At 44.8% G+C, this 24,524-nt stretch overlaps 1 protein-coding gene across 1 annotated transcript in view; it reads right to left on the bottom strand.

The window, feature by feature from the left end:
• Window positions 1-175: 175 nt before the first annotated feature.
• LOC135824312 (CUB and sushi domain-containing protein 3-like) overlaps window positions 176-24,524 on the bottom strand; it is a 38,257-nt gene continuing 13,908 nt past the window's right edge. The window contains exons 7-12 of the mRNA XM_065337046.1: window positions 21,984-22,148; window positions 18,371-18,535; window positions 14,115-14,285; window positions 9,492-9,656; window positions 4,738-4,902; window positions 176-354 (exon numbers count right to left, since the gene is read on the bottom strand). Of these exons, the coding sequence (XP_065193118.1) occupies window positions 176-354; window positions 4,738-4,902; window positions 9,492-9,656; window positions 14,115-14,285; window positions 18,371-18,535; window positions 21,984-22,148 (1,010 nt within the window). The remainder of the gene's footprint in view (window positions 355-4,737; window positions 4,903-9,491; window positions 9,657-14,114; window positions 14,286-18,370; window positions 18,536-21,983; window positions 22,149-24,524) is intronic.

The raw sequence follows: 24,524 nt of genomic DNA, 5'->3' as shown, positions 1-24,524 counted from the left end.
GTATTTTAGACTCTGGCTAGGATAAGCACCGGTGATCACTTGTCACTCCAAACGACAAGCTTCTCCTTGCAACCATTGAGTTCTGATTCCTGACGACAAAAAGGATGTTGTTACTCCGAGTGTCACGAACTATGCGATCACCAGAAACCAAACATAGCTTTCTCTATAGTTTACATCAGTTGCACTTACTGTTGCAAGTAGGCATTTGTAGAGTTCCATCAGCACTGCACATTGCTGTTGCAGATCCATTCATTCTATAACCAGTATTACACGTGTAGTTCACACTCTGAAGATAGGACACCATTGTCTCGTCTGCATTGCCATTCAGGAGTGTTGGCACTGTGCAATTTACAACTAGCAGAACAAGAACAAAGACGAAATTGATGTTGGAGAAAGGATGTTTGGAATGAAAAAAGGGTACAAGATTAAATAGGTAATAAACAATAATTCTGAGAAACCAGCTCTAGATGAGTTACTCTGCTTCAACTATTGGCAAATGAGACCATTTTTAGAATGAGTTGCACTCGATACTGTCGATCACCACAGGCTGCTGTCCGTAAAGGCTTCTATTGTTGAACCCGACGTCTTACACCTGATCCACAATCTACTGCTTTCGACAACTGGGGTCGTCAAGTTGGAGGGATCGACCTCTCAGCGCCTGAGCAGCACCGTTGGCTAAACCACACGACAATGGACTTAGCCCGCTATTGTCTCTGTGTTATCTCGAGGCAGCTTTGAAGCAGTGCCGTCAGCACCCGCCAGGTGACATTCTGAGTGAGACCGGCTACGACGACATTGTGCTGTACAGGACCGAGAAACATTGGTTGTGCGATTCTCTTCCAGTCACCAAGAACGTACTTGGTCCGCGTCAGCACTATTGTCGCTTATCTATCAGTTTTTGTTTTTAATGTCGCCTATGCTCACTTGGCAGCCCTTTCATCCCAATTTTGATTCGTAAGTTAGTTTGCTAGTGTAATAGGTGTATTTATGCTACGACCTGTACAATGTCATACTCACTATTCGTATTTCCCGCTCGTTTCCCCTAGCAATGAGAGCCACTCACATAGAAGAGCGCATGCTCCAGTTCTGTTTTTTTTCTGTTCTAGTCTTGAGTTGCCGTTGTCCTGTTCTCCTTCTCATTCTTGTCTACACTCTTGTCGAAATACTTTCATATTCAATACCATAAAACCCCTGTGTTCTGGTGTGAGGGGACTTCATTAGCCGGGAGCTAACACTAGTACCTGAAAGGTTTAGCTAGATTTCGAGTGGATTTCGAGAGCGACGGGTGGGTGATTCTGATTGAAACAGCGCCGCATCAAAATAGATTATCTTGTCACACTGCGCAGACAAGTGCAGCACGACGCACAAGAAAGTAATTGGCTACTCGGAATCAGTCCCATTTTGCAAAATGACCGAGATCGCTCACCTCAGGGATCGCTCACAAAGCTGAGATAGCAGTTCCCTCACCTCGGGCTCAACGCTCGAGTATCCAGCGCATCGTGGAGATTTGCAAGTACAGTACTGTACGCGTCGTCGTTGTCGATCAAAATAAATCTTGCAAAGAGCAGCGACTGATTTGAACCACACAGGCAGTCGTGCTGCCGACGCGAAGTCCTATAGAGAAGGCGACCGTCATGAGATGTTTGGCACACATAATATTGAAAAAGCAGTGTTTATTCCAGGAATGAAAGCAACTCACTGTTACAGACAGGTGTCAGCTCTGTCAAAGTTCCATTCTCACTGCAAGTTGCTTCTTCAGATCCATTTATACTATAACCAGTGTCACATGTGTAATTCACTTGTTGAAGGTATGACAGAACTCTCTTGTCACCACGGCCATGGGTTATAGTTGGTACAGTACAATTGACAACTAGAAAAGACATAAATTACGTGGGACAGGTGGAGAATGAAGAAGAAGAAAGGTCGGAGAAACAGCTTACCACGTTATGTAAGACCATGAACTTAAAGCTATTTTAATTCCAGCACTCCGCACACACCTACCATTAATTTTTCTTCAGCCCCAGCTCCCTCCTCAGCAGGAGCTGCCAGATAACCCTGCGCAAGATGGCAGTCTCAGCAGTTGGAAGGCCACAATCAGCTGCTCAGCATTCCCCTCCATCCATGCTCCAACACTGAGCCACTACTAACCTTCACATAAGGCTTCGTGCCTACCTGGAATTCCCTACCATCTGCAGTCCTAAGCGAAAAACACTGCTACAGTGGCCTACAAACCTTCGAACAGAAGACCTATCAGCACACACAACGTAAAGACTGGGTTTGGGCGTAAAGACATATATCTGCCCACAATCGGCTCTTGGTCAACTGTCTTGTTTTCTCAATTACTGCGCATAATTGATGCATATGCGTGCATGCATGCGGGTGTATGTGTGTGTGTGTGTGTGTGTGTGTGTGTGTGTGTGTGTGTGTGTGTGTGTGTGTGTGTGTGTGCGTGCGGGTGCCTGTGGTGTGTGTGTGTGTGTACCATACTTGCGCGATTAGCGCCCTCTCTTGAATAGCACCCTATCTCGAATATTTCACCAGTCTCCAAGAGCTAGTGAAAAAATACAGCCCTCCCTTGAAAAGTGCCAACAACCTTCCAACTTGTAATGCTCGGGTGCGGAAAGTTCCAATGTGTGGAAGGACTTCACCAGCAATACGGCGAAACATACGTCGTGTGAAACCACTTGCTATTGTATCAAACGTGTCCACCATCGTAGCATTAACAAGGTGTTTAGTAGGTTATTGCCGCTCAGTTCGTGGCAGGTCGTCTTTGCTTGGCTTCCCCTCTTCATGTAATTTTACATACAGTTTAGCCTTCCAAGTTGGGTGGTCTATTGCCTTCGAGTTATAGCTAGACCGGTTTGTCCAAATGGTCGTACTAGTCTCGTCATCATCATCCCGTAACGTTCGGCATTCCTTGCTGCTGAGGGACATGGCTTGTGCTCATCTTGATGGCACATCCCTGAGCATCCCTGGCGCATCCCTGCATTTCCGCACCTGAGCCTTCCAAGATGGAAGTTTGTTGGTTTGCGCTTTGTAGGTGTGTTGGAACTAGGTGTCAGGTCGCCGAATGTCTCAATATCCTTCCCAGTTTTGTGCGTTGTTGTGGCACTATCTGACTATCTCGTTACCTTGGTAAACTGTTAGTCATAGCAAGTGACTTATAGGTCCTTTTCTCTTTGCAAATTACCATTGGCTCAACATTTGAGTTTTTTAGTTTACATTATTTACTTGTAGAAAAGAAAAGGACATATGGATACGAGTCAAGAGTAACTCTCCATCACTGTAACTGGATACTATATACAGTCAGAAAGTGCAATAACCAGGCACAAAACTGACAGAGTACTGAGGCATTCGACATCCTGACACCTAGCTTCAACACATCTCCGTAGCGCTAACCGACAGCCTTCCAACTTGGAAGGTTCAAGGTTATGAAAAGACCAAAGAGCGGAAGGCAAGCGCAACGAAAACGAGCAAAAGCTACAGTCCCAACGGAACAAAGAATGTCGATTGTTACTGGACGATGACGAGACCAGTACGATACTTGACAAAGCGTTCTAACTCCAATTCGAAGCAGCAAAGCAGCACACCACCCAACTTAGGTGGGTCATAAATATCAAAGATAAGTAAAGAAAGGGGAAGCTTTGCGAAAACGAATTGTACAAGCCGAAAGCCAAACTCCTACAGTACTCCTCATGCATGACATTGTGATGGACTAGTTGACTACAAAACAAGTTGTTTCACACGAAGTACGTTTCGCCGTAAGGTTCGTGACGGCTCATCAGGTGTGCAATTTGAAACTCGGATGTTGAGCCATAAATAAATGTAGAAAAGAAAAGTACATATCGATACGAGTTCCAAGTCGGAAGGCTTTCGGTTAGCGCTACAGAGATGTGTTGAAACTAGGTGTCGGGACGTCGAATGTTTCAGAACTCTGTCAGTTTGGTGCCTAGTTATTGCACTTTCTGACTGTATATAGTATCCAGTTACAGTGATGGAGTATTTACTGTTGATAAATATAGTGGTAAAGGCACACTTGGTAATATGGCGGTAAACAAACGCCTGCCGACACACGCTCTCTAGGCTACACAGTTCTGGCACAGAGCTCTCCTTCTCACCACCACCACCAGCAGTTCGCGCCTGGTGCCTAGGCAATGCATGGTTGGCGGTATCTGACATAGAATGCTGGTACATCAAGTAGCGCATGGCACAAAGAAGATGACGCAGGAATGACATAGCTCGATTGCGACGTACATTTCATCCCCGCTGGACTCATTAGGCAATCTTCTTCTTGGATGTCTTCATACGGAGCTTGGCTCAAGAGAATGAAGTTGAAGACACCACTGCAGCTGTACTTTTGGTTGATAAATAACGGTGGTAAAGACACACCTGGCAATATGGCGCTAAACACACGCCTACCCACACACGCTATCTAGGCTGCGCAGTTCTGGCACAGAGCTCTTATTCTCACCACCACCACCATGAGTTCGCGCCTGGTGCCTATTTGATGCATGATTGACGGTATCCGCCATAGCAGGCTGGTACATCAAGTAGTGAAGTAGTGCATGGCACATGTAAGATGAGCAACGACATAGCTTGATCGCGACGTACGTTTCGTCCCCGCTGGACTCATCCGGCAATCTTCTTCTTGGATGTCTTCATACAAAGCCAAGAAGATTGCCTTTAGATTGCCATTATTGACATTACTTATAATAGTTTACATTATTTTGTACTCACTGTTGCAAGTAGGCATTTGTAGAGTTCCATCAGCACTGCACATTGCTGTTGCAGATCCATTCATTCTATAACCAGTATTACAGATGTAGTTCACACTCTGAAGATAGGACACCATTGTCTTGTTTGCATTGCCATTCATGAGTGTTGGCACTGTGCAATTTACAACTAGCAAAACAAGAACAAGGAAGGATATTTGAGAATGAAGGTGAAATGCTGCCCGTTCTGAAATGCAATAATTGTATGTGCATGTCAGAGACCCAAGGACCCGGCAGATAAACTAAGTTGGTCCAAGACCATGATTGAGAGATGATAGGTGATGTCAAGTGTATTCCTGGGCAAACAGACTGAACCATCTACCCATACCATATATGTAGGACTCAGTATAAAGTCCATGCACTATATGGTGTCCAGCACCCTATATAGAGTCCATTGGTCCAAAATCCACTAAACAGAGTCCAGGAGTCCGCTCAATTTTCATCAGCTCCATCCAGCAGCAGAATCCCCTATAAGGAGTACACTTTTTCTACAAGTCCCCCCTATTCACGGTGCAGGAGTCCAGTTCATCCAGTCACGGGATCCTGTGCAGGGAGTAGTAGGTATTTTACTACTCCTTTGTTAGCTGTTAGCCAGAACTACGTGGACTGTGTGGAGCAGCAGAACCATCTAACCATAATATAAAATTGTCTTCTTGCCCCTCAGACTACATTCTTCTTGGGTTTATGCTACATGTTTGCATGCTAAAAATATTTGCGCTTACTTGAATATCTTTTTGGTAAATAACATTCTGTACCTAATATTATATTCCTCATGCCTAGGCTCACGGTGGAATCGAGGTAGTTTTCCCTGCAATAACAGCATGGAGAAGGTGTGTATGTCATGTGTTTCTCGTTTTCTCTAACTCTTTTTGCCGACAGATGCGCTAGCCCCATGGGTGATCTCATCCGTGGGGTACATGCGAGTTGTTATTGCTGTTATTATTATTATTATTATTATTATTATTATAACTTGAAACTCGGATGTTGAGCCATAAATAAATGTGGAAAGGAAAAGGACATATGGATACGAGTTAAGAGTAACTCTCCATCACTGTAACTGGATACTATATACAGTCAGAAAGTGCAATAACTAGGCACAAAACTGACAAGAGTACTGAGACATGTGGACATGTGTTGAAGCTAGGTGTCAGGACGTCGAATGTCTCAGTACTCTTGTCAGTTTTGTGCCTAGTTATTGCACTTTCTGACTGTATATAGTATCCAGTTACAGTGATGGAGAGTTACTCTTAACTCGTATCCATACGTCCTTTTCCTTTCCACATTATTATAATTATTATTATTATTGCAGGCAACTTGATAACACTCAAGAAAGCACTGCCTTTTCCCGGCTTGGGGAATTGTGATTGTGGTCAGAGATGTCTGGAATACATATCTTTGAAAAAGCAGTTTTTGTTCCCAGGAAAATGACTCGACTTACTGTTACAGACAGGTTTCAGCCCTGCCAAAGTTCCAGTAGCACTGCAAGTCGCTGTTACTGATCCATTTATACTATAGCCAGTGTCACATGTGAAATTTACTTGTTGAAGGTATGACAGAACTCTCTTGTCACCACGGCCATGGGTGACAGTTGGCACAGTACAATAATTGTTGACAACTAGAAATGAGATGGCAATGAAAAATGTAGTGGACAGAGAGAACAAGCAGAAGAATGTGAGAAGAAACAAGTCTCTAGATTAAGCAAGGATTCAACAGGTTCGCTGGGCATTGTATGTGCTCTACATGCAGTCGTGAGTCAGTCAAGTCTCAAGTCAGTCCATATGAATGTGTATGTGCGTGTTCGTGTGTGTGTGTGTGTGTGTGTGTGTGTGTGTGTGTGTGTGTGTGTGTGTGTGTGTGTGTGTGTGTGTGTGTGTGTGTGTGTGTGTGTGTGTGTGTGTGTGTGTGTGTGTGTGTGTGTGTGTGTGTGTGTGTGTGTGTGTGTGTGTGTGTGTGTGTGTGTGTGTGTGTGTGACCACTCGCAGTGGAGTAGCTATCCCTCGAGTGCTGTGAAGAATCCAAGCTCGAAGAATGCAGTGGTGGGAATTGCGGATTGGCTGGTGGAGTGCTGGAACAAGTCGTTGTTTCAGTGGAGTGGACGAGCGAGTGCGGAGAGGAAGGTCGCAATGGCGGAATGGTGGGAATTGAAACTTCAATCTTTCGTCGTCATGAGTGCACTGGCCAAGCATTGCGGAAGTCTGTCGGATTTGTGAGGCATTGCCCTGCTGCTTACATCGTCAACGCTAAAGAACTGCTAGTGGAGTCCTGGTGGGATTTCGGATGCCCACACTCCTTTTGCTTGGTGGATTCTTTCGTGGACAGTGTTTTTTTCGTGGCGTGAAATTTTGAATTATTATTTTTTCTTTCCTGTTCATTTTCAGTCGTTGTCACTGTAGCTGTCAGGTTGTTGTTACAGTACTCGTACATGATTGTACAGCAGTCGTCTGCTCCATTGTTTCATCTGTTTTGCCAGTTCTGCTAGCTGATTCTCTTTATTTGCCACTGCCCCTCATAGTGCTCATGCTTGGGTGGAGGGCGGCGTGACCCGTTTAGGGTAGCTGTATCATAGTAGTAGTAGTAGTAGTAGTAGTAGTAGTAGTAGTAGTAGTAGTAGTAGTAGTAGTAGTAGTAGTAGTAGTAGTAGTAGTAGTAGTAGTAGTAGTAGTAGTAGTAGTAGTAGTAGTAGTAGTGTGTGTGTGTGTGTGTATGTGTGTGTGTGTGTGTGTGTGTGTGTGTGTGTGTGTGTGTGTGTGTGTGTGTGTGTGTGTGTGTGTGTGTGTTGGGGCATGTGGCGCGGATGCCGGACAACCGCATCCCGAAACAGGTGCTGTTTGACTGAGTCTTGCAGCGTCGCCCAGCACATCGCCCACGTCGCAGGTGGAAGGACTGTGCTGTCCAGGATCTACGTGCCCATGATGTGGAGGCATCATGGTATGATGTTGCATGTGAGTCTCGCGCGGAGTGGCGCAGCACATATCAAGAGCCTGACAATGCGCCTGAGACTCCGCTCCGAGTGGTATGTACGGTATGTGGACGAGATTTTGCACGCAAAGTAGACATGACTCGGCATAGTGTCTGGAGGAGCGTGCACGGCCTGTGTCTGAGCAGCGGGGCGCCGGTCAGTGCGGGCGGTGTGGGCGGTGGCTGAGAAGCCGCGGTGGCTTGGTCCGGCATGTATGTGCGGTGGATGCCACAGTGCCACCTGGAGCTAACCGAGCGTCGGCACCGGCGGAGGGATGTTGTGCCGCGCATTGTGACAGGTGTGGCCGCTGCTTTCGCGATATCCGGGGATTGGGCAGCCATCACTGTTCAAGGGTGGCCCATAGACCAACAGCAGAGGAACGCTCAACCATCCAGCACGTGTGCATATGCGGCAAGCGGATGCGACTACCCGTGCACCTGGAGGGTCATTCGGCGTCGTGCCCTCTCTCTCTCTCTTCTCAAGTTTTCCCGTGATGGGATTACGTGATCCTTTTGCGGCAGTGACTCTACAGGACAGGACATGTGTGTGTGTGTGTGTGTGTGTGTGTGTGTGTGTGTGTGTGTGTGTGTGTGTGTGGTGTGGTGTGGTGTGGTGTGTGTGTGTCTGTGTGTGTATGTGTGTTTGAGTGCATTTTGCTTCAACCGATGTCAACTATCAGTCTCTGAGTTACCCAGAATAGATAAGGGCTTGTAAAATGTAAAGGCACCAGAAAGAATAACTCACTGGCCAATCGTAACGAGAGAGCTTTAAAGCTCAGGGCCCTACACTACGCTTTTTTTGCCTAGCTCATTATGAACGTTATTCGAACTGCTGGAAATGTTTTTTGCAATACAATGATATAGTGGACAAAGTAACGTATTTTGCATAGCGGCATAGATTGCATAGATGATGTCCTTATGCCTATGGACGGCAGTCACTGCATACGGAACAAGTTCGAACATGATCACGTCTTTTCTCCTGCCGACTGGATGCCTGTCCAGCACTCTCTTGCTGTTGACACATCTTTTCACAAAGTCGGCGAGTCTCCAAACGACGGAATATTTGCTCCGTTGTTTCTTGTTGTTAGCCTTTTGCAAGCACAGCGACAGTCGTGGGGGCAGGACTTCTCTTCTCCCATCTTCTACTCTCTGTGTAGGCACTCCTGCTGGCGCCGTCTGATCAAAGCTTCAACACTGTCACCCCTGTCATCTTGCTCTACCTCATAGTTCTCTGTTTATGATCTCAGCATTCCGTTTATACAACAACCGTGCCCATTAAAACACTGCAATCTACCCGATCCTTACATTCCCTGCCCATTAGCGGCACACCCAAAAAAATTCGAACGATAATGCGACAATGCGACCCTGTGACTTTGATGACCTGGGCAACAAAAACAAAGCTATGTTATCTATTTTTTCATTTCCCCAACTTTCTCAAGGCACACTATGGGATTCGAACCCGCACTCTTGCCCTCCATGCATTTCCCTGATGCACTTCGCATACATACACATTCTTCCAAGTTGCTTCACGTTATGATCTTGCAGTTGAAAGCCCTATTTGAGTAATGTGGCCAAATGTCTTTGATGGTACTGTAAGGGACTGGAAACCGCCAGGCATGCCGACGTCGTCAGGCACTAAGAAACAAACGGAATTAAAACTGTGTGGACCCTGGATAGCGCCAGACCATACGTTACGTAAATAATGTCTTTTGCATAGCTATGGGAATTAAAGTATTATACTTTATGTTTTCTTGTACTTACTGTTGCAAGTAGGTATTTGTAGAGTTCCATCAGCACTGCACATTGCTGTTGCAGATCCATTCATTCTATAACCAGTATTACACGTGTAATTCACACTCTGAAGATAGGACACCAAGGTTTTGTCCGCATTGCCATTCATGAGTGTTGGCACTGTGCAATTCACAACTAGCAGAACAAGAACAAAGAAGGACAGTTTGAGAACGGAAGTGACATGCTGTCCGTTCTGAAATGCAATAATTGTATGTGTGTGTATGAGACAAAAGCACCCGGCAGCCATAGTGGTTCATTTCACTCATTCAAGCTGCTTTAGCTTTCGCCCCTTTGCCGACAATTGATATGTCTTCAACGACTTCCAAGGCATGGGCGTGATAGCCATCAAACCATGAATGATGAAAGCCTAAAAATTTGCTTATAAAAACAACACAAAATGTCGCAAGAAACTTCTAAATTCCAAAACGTTACCACAAAGATTCAAGTGAGATGAGCAGTGTCTGGGACAGCCAAATGTGATCAATAAGTCTGTTCTGCACTTATGCCCTCTAACTGCAATTATGTCACCAACTAAACATGGTGAAACATGCTTTCGATGAATCTGCTCTTCATGGACAATTGGCAGATGAACATGATTGTTTTCTGAGAGCCTGCGTCGATTCCAAGTCAATTAAGGGGGAATTGTGATTGTGAATAGAGATGTCCGGAGTACAGATCTTTGAAAAAGCAAGGTTTGTTCCCAGAAAATGACTCAACTCACTGTTACAGAAAGGTTTCAGCTCGGTCAAAGTTCCATTCTCACTGCAAGTTGCTGTTGCAGATCCATTTATACTATAACCTATGTCACATGTGTAATTCACGTGTTGAAGGTACGACAGAACTCTCTTGTCACCACGGCCATGGGTTACAGATGGCACAGTACAATTGACAACTAGAAATGACATAAAGACATAAATTGTAAGGAAACCGGTAGACAAAAGAAGACAAAGGCTCCAGGAAAAAAAGCTTGCCGCATTTCAGTCTATTTTGATTCCATCACTCCTAACTGAGCTCTTGGCCCACATGATGGAGTTTAAAACTTTTTTTCAAATGGTTAAACTAATCAAAGATTTTACGATCTGTGCAGCATCCTTCCACATCTTCTCCTCCATTATCATATACATGTACAATGTATATTTGATCAGCAAATTCAAATTCAACTCGGTTGAGCTGCTCGTTTGCTTGTTTTAATTGTATTCTATTTTCGACACGCGTTTTATATCGCATAATATTGTTTTTTATATCGCCATCAATACTGGTATCCTGTTTGCCTGTTGTCGCTTCGGCTTATGCGAAAGCTATACATGCTGTGTATATCTACATTGCATTGATGCCAGCGCAGAGAAGCTTTTAATAATAATAATAACAATGTACAATGTACATTGTAGCGTGTGGATTTTCTCCTGAAAGAGAAGAATTGCAAACAGTTTGAATCTATTACAAGATTATGGTATTTTGTAATTTTCACATCTTGATTTCGCAGTCCTGGGTGTGTGCGTGTGCGGGTGCATGCAAGAGTGCGTGCGTGTGTGTCTGAGAATCCGTGTATGCGTGCATTCCGGTACATGCATATATTCTTGGCTGAGCGCTGTCATCCACAGTCAGCTGAGTATGCCATTCTTGAAAGGGTGCTCTTAATGAAGCCAATAATAAACGAGTCTCAGCGTCATGCAGAATATTGCCAGATCGCAGGAGTAAAATTAATGTTATGGAAGCTAAAAGAAGAATTCTCCCATTTTTCGTTTGATCATAATAGATGACTTGCACAAAGATCCGAGCCGCGAGTGAGACGGGGCAAGTGCACCCTGTGCACCCAGGCTACACTGCGGGCATCACCCTACACCGTCTGTAGTGTCCTTTTTTTTTCAGCATGAATGAACGGTGCACGGCATGTACATGCCGTGCACCGTCACTGTCTTCAGCAGCTCATGAGTCCTGTGTACTTGTAAGTTGTAGGGTTAGTGGAAGTACATGACTGTATATTATGTGAAGAGAAGCCAGGCGTTCAAACCAACCCAAAATACTCTTGCCATATTCTTGGGTGAAATAGTTATAAAAAAAATTGTCTTACTAAACAACAGTGAGCATAGAAGCAACCTCGATGCACCCAATAATATGGCATCCGGGAACAGCAAGTGTTGCACGAGGATCCCAAGAACACGTCAAGTTCCATGCTACCCGCCGCCATCAAAAGAACGAAGGATAACTGTGCTAGCCTAGTTCATAGTCAATGTAATGCTATCGGTACGGGATATAGGAGCCTGTTGGGAAGGCGTGGGTGAGCTGTTAAAATCTTGTACGGTTCGCACAGCACAACATACATGCAGCAGTTATTGCGACGGTTAACGTCGATGGACGAGAATCATAAAGCACAGTCCATGGGGGTTGACGTTTCTGGGCTTCCTTTCCGAAAGGAAATTTTTATTTCTTCTCTAATAAAGCAGAATCATGCTGATTATACCAGTCTGTTATGAAGACAAGAAAGCAGCCATGGACACTGTGCCACACTAAAGGAACGACAGGTAAAAGATAAAGCACTTCATCTGAAAACTCAAGGACTATCCATAAATACAGCAAATGATAATCCTAGCCTGGTAATGTCCAACTCCGTCATGTGAGCCATTCGGTGGGAAACATAATGTTCGAAATGCTGAAATTTGAACAGTTGCAGTTGTGTTCGTCGCCACACAATGCCATCGCCAGTTCACATTCGAAATGTAGCCATTTTTACGCTTGTGTCCCTGTACACGGCATGGAAGGCTGAACAGATTCAATTCTTCCATCGCTTCCTGATCTGTACAGTAGTGCGGTTGCGTTCCCGTTCCTGACACTCACATCCGTCTCCGCTAACCAGCATCATGAGCACTCCAATGGTTCCCGCCGCTCCTTCCGTATCGTCCCAGCGCGCCCCGTCAAGATGTGAATTACTGTAGGCAACGGAGCCAGTGTATGATGAAGGCGAATGCACTGTTTGATGATGCTCCAACAAATCCTTTCACCGTTGTGCGGAATTTGTAAGAAGAGTAGTGGCTCAACTGTAGGTCCAACGCAGAAGGTACCTCACAGCGCAGTTATGTTACGTCCACAATAATGAACATACTCAGCAGACTGTGATGTGTATCAGACACACTCTGGCATTATTTGTTCCACATTCTCCCAGGAGATGAAATGTAGTTCAATCATGTCTTTAGTACATGGGGCACCGTTGCCTCGTTGCAACTAAACAGGTATGCAAGTTACTTTCCCATGAGACCCAGCCGCATTGTCGTCATTACCAGCTAATCATGAAGAGGTATGTGACTTTCCACCACTCCCTGATTCAATCATAGTTTGCGAGCCTGCGCCAAACTGCTTTCTCACTAGAGCCAGGCATCGGATACATATGGCTTCAGTAAGGTTAACAATGCTATGTCTCTGGCCTAGATCCAAGTCTAGATACAGCTGCTCAGAGTAAGGGCTGATGAAATGTTCATATTGGAACAAGTGAGACTTCAACAGTAGCTAGTACACATCAGGCCTGAGGACTTCGCAGCGTTTCTCCAGCACACTTGTTCTCTCCTTCAACTCAGATACTACTTGAAGTACTACTAAAGGCCATCTGGCTCTCATACTCAGTCCTTCCACCCTTCATTTTCATGGTTTAGGCTTCCACTCGTCACTCGGCAGGTTCCTGGCCTCTCCGCAGTCTGTCCTCAGGAGAGGGTCGCTCTGGAGCTAGTGCAGCCGATTGAAAGGGAATCGAGTTCTTTCTCAGACGTCCACAAACTTTCGTTGTGCTTCACTTCGCTTCCACTGCGGGAAAGTAGTCACACTTCAGGACCACGACGTGCTTGTTGCAGCCTACACCAATGATACTAAAATAATATTCCCTCATTTTTCTGCCTCCCGAACGGCCGGCTCGGAAAGGAACGTATGGAATGGGAGCCTCAGTTCCATCTCTCGTCTGCTAGTTCATTCAGGAGTGCAGCAGCGCTTCGGCATGACCGATACAAGTCGAATCAAAACAACTCTACTCTCTAGCTAAAAAAACTAGCTCAGTGTTCGTCAGGCAAAAAGCGAAACTTCGAAAGTCACGAACTCAAAAGGTGGGGAAGTGCAGAGTCAGAAGGTCCACTTGCCCCGTCTCGAACCCAGACAATCTTTGTGCAAGTCATCTATTCAGGTCATGGCAAACAATCGAGGACAACTGGAAGTAGTAATTTTATTACTCCTCCAAGGTATGAAATTTGGACTGAGCCAAGCACAAGAAGAAGCTTTCTGCCAAGCTGAAGGAATTGCTTGTTGTTTGATCCTTTGATGTAATCTTTGTAGCCAGTGAAAGTTAGCTGCTGTTTGGAGCAGAAACATTGAAATTGGCCATTTACTGCATACCTGTACTCATGTACTCAGGCATGCAGCCTCACTTGTACCAACTATTCGGTGAACCAAACCTTTCGATAAATCTGCTCTGTATGTATATTTGGCAGATGATCATGTTTTCTGAGAATCTGCAGCGATTCCAAGTCAAGGTTGAATTGTGATTGTGGTCAGAGATGTTTGGAATACATATCTTTGAAAAAGTAGTGTTTGTTACCAGGAAATGGCTCAACTTACTGTTACAGACAGGTTTCAGCTCTGTCAAAGTTCCATTCTCAGTACAAGTTGCTGCTTCGGATCCATTTATACTATAACCAGTGTCACATGTGTAATTCACTTGTTGAAGGTATGACACAACTTTCTTGTCACCACGGCCACGGGCGACAGTCGGCACAGTACAGTTGACAACTAGAATGAGATAAAGACATAAATTATGCGAGACAGATTGACTAAAGAAGGAAAACGGTCGGAGAAACGGTTTGCCTCATTTAAGTCTATTTTGATTATTAAGAAAGGGTTTGCTCCCCACACCGGAGCTCGCGCTATTCCGCCGACTTTACTTGACACTTGACTGACTCACGACTGCCATCCAGAGCACACGAGAAGTCCATCGAACCTTCGACTCGGCAAACCTGCAAGAAAGCACCACTCCCTGCTCAATACACAGTGTTTCTGGATGGCAGTTGTGAGTCAGTCAAGTGTCAAGTAAAGTCGGCGGAATAGCGCGAGCTCCGGTGTGGGGAGCAAACCCTTTCTTACAAATCATCGCCGAAGTCGCAACCACTACTTCGTATTTTGATTATGTCACTCCTAACTGAGCTCTTTGCCCACATTATGGAGTTTTCAAACTAATAATTTTTCGAATGATTAAACTCGTCACAGATTATGCGATCTAGAACCCGAAGTGCGGCATCCATCTATGTATTCTCCGCCATCATCATATACAGGTTTATGAACGCCTTAACATTCAACCCCTGCCATCAATGTATTTGCCGCTAACTCTTCCTGCTAGCATTTCGTGTAATTCATGATAACTCTAGTGTGCTTCTTCATTACCTCGTTACACCTCTGTCACACATCCGTAGCACAAGGAGCACAGATGTTCCCCTGCTTCTTTTCCCCGAGGATCATATCTGCAGCCTCCACACACAGCCCATCATATCAATATCCTGCTCTTTGGAGAAAGTTGCCTGCATCTATACGATCACTGGAGATACCAGGTCAATTCCAGACCGCTCTTTTATCCCACCTGAAAATTAAATGACGTTGCTCACTAATCAAATAATTATGTAATCTTTAACGAGTCGGCGTGGAGAAAGCAATTTTATGAGTGCAATAAAGAGTATAATAGATGCAAACATGGCCAGACAACAACCAGATAATGGAATTTTAAAGGATTTTCATTACCTCTTTTCCATATGTCCTTTTCCTTTCTATTTTTATTATTTAAAATCGATTTTCTTATGTGATCTTTCTTCAATGTTATCGCATCAGCTGATTGTTTAGTAACTGGTGGTGTTATAGGACATTTTTTATTTTTTATTTTAACCTTTTCCTTTACCTTACACTTGTGTGTGTGGAGTCGATCTCATGTTATAAGGCAACACTGCCTGTTTGTTCTTCGACATAAAATATATCAATCCAGTGCAAGATAATAATGGTATCCACAATTTTCATATTTTGATTTCGGGGTCCTGGGTGTGTGCATGCGGGTTCATGCAAGAGTTCGTTAATATGTGAGAGAATCCGTGTTTGCATGCGTTCCAGTACATGCATATATTCATGGTTGAGTGGTTTCATCCACAGTGAGCTGAGTATGCCATTCTTGTAACGCTGTTCTAAACGAAGCTGTTGTACATGTGGCTGCGCTTGTAGCTCTTCGTTGTTCATGCGTAGCTCTTTGTCGTACCTGCTGTTGCGTTTGTGTTTCTTTGTCGTACCTGCTGCTGCATTTGTGATTCTTTGTCATACCTGCTGCTGCGTTTGTGATTCTTTGTCATACCTGCTGCTGCGTTTGTGTTTCTTTGTCGTACCTGCTGCTGCGTTTGTGATTCTTTGTCCCACCTGCTGCTGCGTTTGTGATTCTTTGTCGTACTTGCTGCTGCGTTTGTGATTATTTGTCATACCTGCTGCTGCGTTTGTGTTTCTTTGTCATACCTGCTGCTGCGTTTGTGTTTCTTTGTCATACCTGCTGCTGGGTTTGTTATTCTTTGTCATACCTGCTGATGCGTTTGTGTTTCTTTGTTGTAGGTGCTACTGAACCCTGGTACACACTGCTGCGCTGTCCTTTACTCCTGTGTACATGCGGCCGCACCGTCTTCTGTCCCTGTTGTATACACACTTTCGCGTCTTGTCCCCGTTGAACGCCTTCATTATATACTCCTTCATCTCGTCTTGTCTCGGTGTCAATTGTCTCGTCGTCTCAAAAGAGAAAAAACTCATTTACTCTCGCTCTAAAGCTTCTTGGCCTTTTGGTATTTGTTGTGTTGAGGAGAATAGTTTGTCCCATTAGCTAGACGTAGAAAAGTTGCGCTTCTAGCTGACTACAAATCCAATAATTACTTCCTCCGCGTCATCGAAATTGTCGCAGTTTGACTAGTGACTTGTCACTTGTTACTGACAACTCCATAAGCTAAGCCATTCAAAATTTATTACACAGTATGATAGTCTGAAGACTAGAGTAACGTTCCAGGACAGTTGGACTGAGAGTTTTCATGCTGAGATGAAGTCCTCGTCGTCGCTGATGTCAATGGATGCAAAAATATTGTTCCGAAATATTTCAAGGAAGGTTGAAAGTTGGTCGCGCCTCATCTCAAACGCTTTGACTTTCTCCACAGGACAAGAGCTGCTATGCTTGTCGTCTGCTAGCTCTGGATGATTTCTACTTCACCACCAATGAAGCCTAGTAAGAATACACGAGCGTTGCGAGGTAGGTTGATTACCGTCGGCGGAATCACCTCGATCTTGAAAATTAATGAACTTTTTTTTAGCCGTGGCATGCCCATTTATTTTAGCTGTTTGGTCACAGCTCATGCAGCTCAGGTAAGTGTACTATCGCGTCCAGCGCGCCCTGTTTTTCAGCATCACTGGTATACCATGGTACGGCACCTGCGCGTGCATCACTAGCACTACGTGTAGAGTCTTCACGGCTCTTGCAGGTACAATCATGTACGAGTCGTACTGAGTGTCTCCGCCAGAGCGACCAATTTTATCGCTGTTGCAGGCATTTAGTTTGCTGACCCCTCGATGTTTCTCCAAGCGCTGTCACTTGTTCCACGAAGTCATTCTCACCCCAGCTAAGGTCAAACAGTGATGAGGCTTGAGTGAATGGCCATAAGCACGAGAAATGTGCAGGCTGCAACGCCTGACTGATCTCCGCGAGTTGAAATTACCATCGCAGCGACATCAGCGAAGAAATTGCGTCTAGTTAAAAAATTCCAGGTTCCAACAACAGAAAATAGAACTTTACCGTCACCCTATACTGATGACTATCGCCTATATCCCATTCCCTGCCTCTGGTACGAGTGCTGGTGAGTAAATACCCCGTTTTATATCAAAAGTCAAACTGCGACAATTTCGATGACGCGGAGGAAGTACGAGTCCCTACATCACGCAAAATATCGCCAGTTCATAGCAGTAAATGTCATGAAAGCTAAAAGAAGAAATCTCCCATCTTTCGTTTGATGATAATTAAGTTCATGACAAAAATTGAGGACATCTGAGAGTTGTAATTTGTGTACACCTCCGATGTTCAGAACAATATTTTTTCTCCGAGGTATGAAGGCCTGCGCCAAGCACAAGGAGAAGGTTCTGCCGAAAAAACTGAAGAAAATGATTGTTGATTGACCCTTTGGTGTAATCTTCGTAGCCAGTCAAAGTTAGCTGCAGTTTGGAGCAGAAACATTGAACTTGACTATTTACTGCATACCTGTTCTCATGTACTCAGGTATGCAGCCTCGTTTTTTTCGGCTGATCGACGAGCGAAGGTACAAACCTTCGCTCGTCGATCAGCTGAAAAAACGATAAGTATGCGTTCTTTTCGGTTTGAAAGTGGAGACGGCCTTTGTGCCTTGAAAAAGGAGTAGAGAGCGACAAAGGTACGATGGGAAGCTGATTTTTGAGTGCTCCAAGGACATTATGAATATCATAGAAAATTCTCATCCCAAATCAGTGCGGCGGTGAGCGTACAGTTTTTTGTGGATTTTTAGGGGTATCGTTTCGGAGCTATGTCAGTATCGTGATGGCGAATTGGAGAGGGTTATGATAATTATTTCTTCCTCCAGGTTTCGTTTGTAAGAAAGGGTTTGCTCCCCACACCGGAGCTCGCGCTATTCCGCCGACTTTACTTGACACTTGACTGACTCACGACTGTCGCAACCACTACTTCGTAAGGTTTCGTTTGGTCGCCTTTATTTCGTCCTCGTTGAAAGTATTATGTTGATTTTCAATATACTTGGTGCCATGTGATTGCCGGCTATGAAATTTGTACTTACTGTTGCAAGAAGGCATTTGTAGAGATCCATCGGCACTGCACATTGGTGTTGCAGATCCATTCATTCTATAACCAGTATTACACGTGTAATTCACACTCTGAAGATAGGACACAATTGTCTTGTCTGCAATGCCGTTCATGAGTGTTGGCACAGTGCAGTTTACAACTAGCAGAGCAATACGGCAGAAAAAACATTGGAAAAAGGAAGTGAAAAACTCAATATGGCGTGAAAACCAGCCCTGTCATTTGGGATATTACTCATGATATGATGTAAACTTTCACTACTGCTGTCATTAGGGAGGTTCCGGAGTACGATTTTTCGTGCCAAAATCCGTAGAGGCGCTACGGATTTTATATACGTCGTTTTCGAGCAGTGAAATGTTCCGGAGTACGGAATTTATGTGTTTGCCGTCATTGCCTAGGTTACGATTGCAAACACGTCACATTCCCGCGCTATGCCTTTATATTTTGAAAATTTGTACCGAAATCAAAACTTCCCGCGGAAAATCCATGTTTCTCGTCCCAAATTTGTACGCGAGAAATCTTTCTGCACCCGATGACGCAAAATCTCCATACGAAACATGGTTCGTGTGAAAGCCAGTAAACACGGATTCTCCGTGCCGAAAAATCGTATGGAGCACTCCTGGAAAAAATCCGTAGAGCCCACACGGATTTTGGCACGGAAAATCGTACCTCGGAACCTCTCTAATGTCATAAATGGAGTTGTCATCGTGTGCAGATTGTCAAGTTTCATTTTCTTTTTCTTTAAAATTTTAGTTTGTTTTAGTTTCGTTTTTTCTTTAGTTGTTGTGTCAGGTCAGTGATATCACTGCTGTCATTCACACCTTCACTCACTTGAATTATACTTCCTCCGCGTCATCGAAATTGTCGCAGTTTGACTTTTGATATAAAACTGGGTACATACTCACCAGCAGTCGTACCACAGCTAAGGAATCGGACATAGACGATAGTCATCAGTATTGGATGACGGCAAATGTCTATTTTCTGTTGCTGGAAGCTGAAAATGTTGAACTAGATGCAATTTCTTCGCCGATGTCGCTGTGATGGTACACTCGACTCACTGAGATCAGTCAGGCGTTGCAGCCTGCACATGTCTCGCGCTTAGAGCCATGCAGTGAAAAAACTCATAACTGTTTTACCTGAGCTGGGGTGAGAATGACTTTGTGGAACAAACGGCAGGGCTTGAAGACACGTCGATGGGTCAGCAAACTAATGCATACAAGCGCGATGAAATTTATCGCTCTGGCATTCATGCAAAGGAATACTGAGACAATCAGTAGGTGAGTACCTGCAAGGGCCGTGTAGACTCTGCATGTACACTGTAGTGCTAGTTGCTGATGCACGTGCAGGTACTGTACCAGAGATGCTGAAAAAGAGTGCACGCTCGACGTGATAGTACACTTACCTGCATGAGCAGTGGCCACACAGCTAAAATGAATGGGCATCCCACTGCTAAAACAAAGTACATATCAAGATCGAGGTGATTAAGCCGACGGTAATCCACCGACGTTGCTACGATCCTGTATTCTTACTGCGTTGGTGGTGTGAAGTAGAAACCATCCAGAGCTAGCAAACGACAAGCATAGCAGCTCTTGTCCTGTGGAGAATGTCAAAGCGTTTGAGATGAGGCGCGACCTACATACAACCTTCCTTGAAAATTTACGAAAGATCTTTTTTTCATCTATTTACATCAGCGAGATCAGCTCCATGTGAAACTATCAGTCCAACTCTCCTGGAACGTTTATTACTCTAAGACTTCAGACTATCATCCTGTGTAATAATCTTTGTATGGTTTAGCTTATGGACTAGTCAAACTGCGACAATCGAAAGGTTCTGTGATTCGTTGTCTACTCGTAAACGAAACGAGATCGATTTCTTTTTGTATTCGGCTCGTGCAGTTCCCAAAATAGGTTCAGTGACTCGTGCACGAGAAGACAGTGAGTCGCATCATGATTGCCATGGTTAATATGGCGGAGAGAAAATTTGAAAGATCTTTCTGCAAAATTTCTTCGCTCAGAGACTTTTTTAATACAAAAGCGCAAACGTTCGAATGTCATGTCACCACATCACCAAGAACTAACTAAACTAGCTGTTACTTGCAAACTTTACTCTGCGTTTGTTGCTTTCAAGATTGGGCTTTCCTCCCTTCTTGAACCGTTTCCTTCTTGCGACCATGAATGAATTCCGAGAAGACCTAGATGTTGCCCGTCAGTTGTTGTTGTCGGCCCATGAAGAGGGTGACATCGATGATGAGGAATTGATTCTGTTTCAACCAGCGTTTGATGAGGAGGAAGGTGAAGCCGAAGGAAAGGAAACATTCTTACCAAACACAACGAAAGTGAAAACGAAAGAATCGATAATCAACAACGATGAAAAAATTTCAAAAAAGTCAAAAATATTCACACTTTCTGGGGCAGATCGATCTCGGAGCTGCATACGAATCAGACAGGCCGGATTCGTAAAAACGAATCTTCTGAACGAGATGTCAACCAGACTCTAACCCGGACCGGATGTCAGCACTCGTTTCGTTCATGAAAAACGAGTCACTGAACCTCTCTAATTTCGATGACACAGAGGAAGTACTGTAATTCACGCCATGATGTAATCTTTCCGCTCTGCAATGGTGATAGATTTGGAACATCTCTCTTTAAAAAAAAAAGATTCAACCTGTGTTTGTACTTTACACTCTGGTCCAGAGTTCTCCTTTTCGCAAATGCTATCAGTTTGCGCTGGACGCCTATTCTGTGCATGAATTGAGAAGGAGAGCTCTGCACCAGAGTACCCCTTTGCAGTTTAGGGCCTGGTCCCACATGAATTTGCGGCACCGCTTTTTTCGCGCCTCACTTCACATTTTTGCTGTCGCTTTCGGCGACAAATTGTGGACTGCAGCCACACTCACATAAACATAAAATAGCTGTGCAGTCTAGGTGCGTGCGATATGAGGCCACCAGTGCGACATTTTGGCATTCTTTCAAGTCGTTTCATGTAATCTGGAGGCAGTCAGTCAGTGCATTCAGATTTCAGACCAGACTTGGTCATGTCAGTGGACACTGAGTGTATTAATTTATACTACTGCAAAGCTCAGTTAGACCGGCACAAGCTGCTACTGCAGAGCGCAACTAGGCACAGTGACTGCGCAGCCGTCTTCCTGGAAATCCTTCTTTTTCTGACCTGCAGTGCTCTCCACCTCTCGTTTGAAACCCCCGGCATCTGCTAGCTAGCTATGAGAGCTGTTACTCGTGCAGCTAAGAGAAATGAAATGCAGTACGGTATGATTGTGAGGATGACACCAGCACTCGGAACAACGTCCTTGATTTGTTACTTGCTTTCAGCTTCCTGCCTGGTGAGATTTCTTAGCGGAGACGAACAGCGCTCGCACTGCTAGGCCAGGTTGGACTTGGGAGTACAGTAGTAGCTCAAAACAATATTATTTCAAATTTTGAGGCGCTGCTTTAGCTGTCTCACCAAAACACTGGACGTGGTACCAGGCCCGACGAGATCGTTTGCCGGCAGGGAATACCTCCATTTGCAATAAGGTTCGACTTTGAGTTCAGCTCCAGGGGAGTCTACAAATATATTTCAGCTGCACTTACTGTTGCAAGTAGGCAATTGTAGAGTTCCATCAGCACTGCACGTTGCTGTTGCTGATCCATTCATTCTATAACCAGTATTACATGTGTAATTCACATGCTGAAGGTATGACACAGTTTTCTTGTCTGCACTGCCATGTAGGAGTGTTGGTGCTGTACAATTTACAACTAGCAGTACAAGAAACAAAGAACAAATTGGGAGAAAGAAAGTGAAAAACTGCCATTCTTCATCAATGCTCACACCATAACTGCACTCTCCAGCTGATCTTGACACGTTGCCACAGCACACCACCAGCAAAGTAACACATCCTTTTTGCACTCAATTACGTCATACAGCTGTTCCGAGTGTAGAACTTCCGTCCGCGAAGGTAGACAATAGAGAGGTTCCACATGACGTAGTTATCTTAGTAAAAACGCAGTTGATCTGCGGAAAATCTTACGTAAACTGCATGCGGATCTGTGTTCCGCCATACGAAGTTTTCAAACCATGTAACTGCCCTTGACAACTCCGAACACGGCAGTGTACGACCGGATCGACCTGGGGATAGAATCGTAAATTTGTACCACAATCCACTTACTGAGCACCCGTGGCGGGTTTAGGGGGGGGGGGGGGGGTGCCCTTCCCCCTCAAAAGTTTCGACCTAGGTTTCGAAAGAAGAAGTCGCTGTTATTCCAGTTTAACTTTCGGAGCGGACTTACAGTCACACTCCGCCAGACGTGGAAGAACCTGTTGTCAGCGAGCAGCCAGAACATAAAGAACACAGCGCACAGTGACAAGTACCGCTGCCTATGTAAAGGATGCTTTGAGAGCGGTGAGAAATTGTTGGACTCGCATAAATAATTGCAGTTGATTCGCTCACATAACGGCAAATTTGAAGTTTACAATGTACATTGTTGCTGCGTGTACAGAAATACTGCTTGTGGTGTGTGAGATTTACGGCTTGTGGTTGTTGTTGTATATTTTACTTCACCAAATGAACAGGCAGAGATGCCTTCTCACCTGCCCATAGGACAGGTTCTCACAGAATGATTAAGGGATGATATGAAAGGGAAAACAAGAAATGATAATAATATAAGACAGAAAGGACCAAAAGAAGAAAAGGAAAAGGAAAAAATTATATGAAGACAATTTCATGGAGTCAGAAATAGAAAGACAATAATTTCCCGGAGTCAAAGAATAGAAAGACCATTTCATGGAGTCAAAGAATAGAAAGACAATTTCATGGAGTCAGGAACACGTGGTTGATTTTTAATATAGACATGCATGCACAAATGATTGACAGATGAGAAGTTTAATGAGGATATTCACAAAGTAAGTGTATCAATGGCAGAAAGAGATTTTCGGAAGGGACCACGGACACTTATCACTCTAAAATCAGAGGGGAGAGCGTTCCAGAGAATGCTTCCCCAAAACATCATGGTCGATCGTCCCGCAGGCCCACGAAAAAAGGGAAATTGAAGCAAGTTCGACACTTGTCCCCGTGTGGTGCGCTGATCCTCCGGAACAGTCTCGAGGGCCGTTCGGGTGAATAACTGTTGAAGAAGGGGACTACAGGAGGAGCTTCTTGACATCGGTTTTCAAAATGGCTTACCTGGTACAGTAGCATGATGTCATCTACCCCCACCCCATCCCGCCTTGATCCCGGCCGCAACCCCCCCCCCCCCCCCCCCCCTCGTCCAACTCCTGGACACGCCACTGGCACCTACGTTATCAGAGCCCTATATATGTACTCTACGTAGACTTTCCGTAAGTGGAATGTAAAGTCGCAAGTTCACGGGTTTTTCCCGCCCAATAAAGTAAAGTTGCTCAACTTTACCTGGTGGGGAACCTCTATATGAGCCCGAGCGCGCTAAAACATGACCACAGCTTTTTTTGAAAAAGTCGAGATAATCGCGATTTGAATTCCGCGGCAAAAAATACGAAGCTCGAAGTGCAGTGCAATGCGCAACGCGAGTCGCTGTTGTTGTTCTCCTCGGTCGGCTGGACTGTTCCGGATGCAATTCTTTGTTGCAAGTAAGTTTATTTGTTAGAGTTTGTATTCCATGTTGCGCTGAGTCGCCTAAAACTGATCGTCATCGATGTATCGACAGAAGAGCCTAGTAGTAGTAATGTACTGCGGAGCGGAAGAAGACGACATCATCGCACTCCATGCGCAGGATAAAATATTTTGAGGATTCGAGTCGGAAACAGAAGGAAGACGATGATGGCTACAGCGACGAGTCATTTGAGGGCGACACTTTCATCGAGCGTAACAATAATTGATGCTGGTAGTCCCACGATCTGCACTGACGAGGAATTCTACTCTGATGACAACCTGGCAAGCGATTGGCATCGACACTGACTTGGGAGGTGAGTCGGCCGATGATTTGGCCAGAATGGACATCGCTGCACATATCCGGGACAATGCCAGTATTGGTTGCAAGTGCAAAAACAATCACTGGACTCTGCTGCTACCTCAACTTGCTCAAGTCGATAATTTGAGTACCCTTATGCGGAACATCGCTAGCATGAGCAGTATGCAGCGAAAGCAGTACTCTCTGGCG

This window comes from Sycon ciliatum, chromosome 9, assembly GCF_964019385.1.
Source record: "Sycon ciliatum chromosome 9, ocSycCili1.1, whole genome shotgun sequence".
In the NCBI taxonomy this organism is placed as follows: domain Eukaryota; kingdom Metazoa; phylum Porifera; class Calcarea; order Leucosolenida; family Sycettidae; genus Sycon; species Sycon ciliatum.
This window is presented reverse-complemented; position numbering and strand designations above follow the sequence as displayed.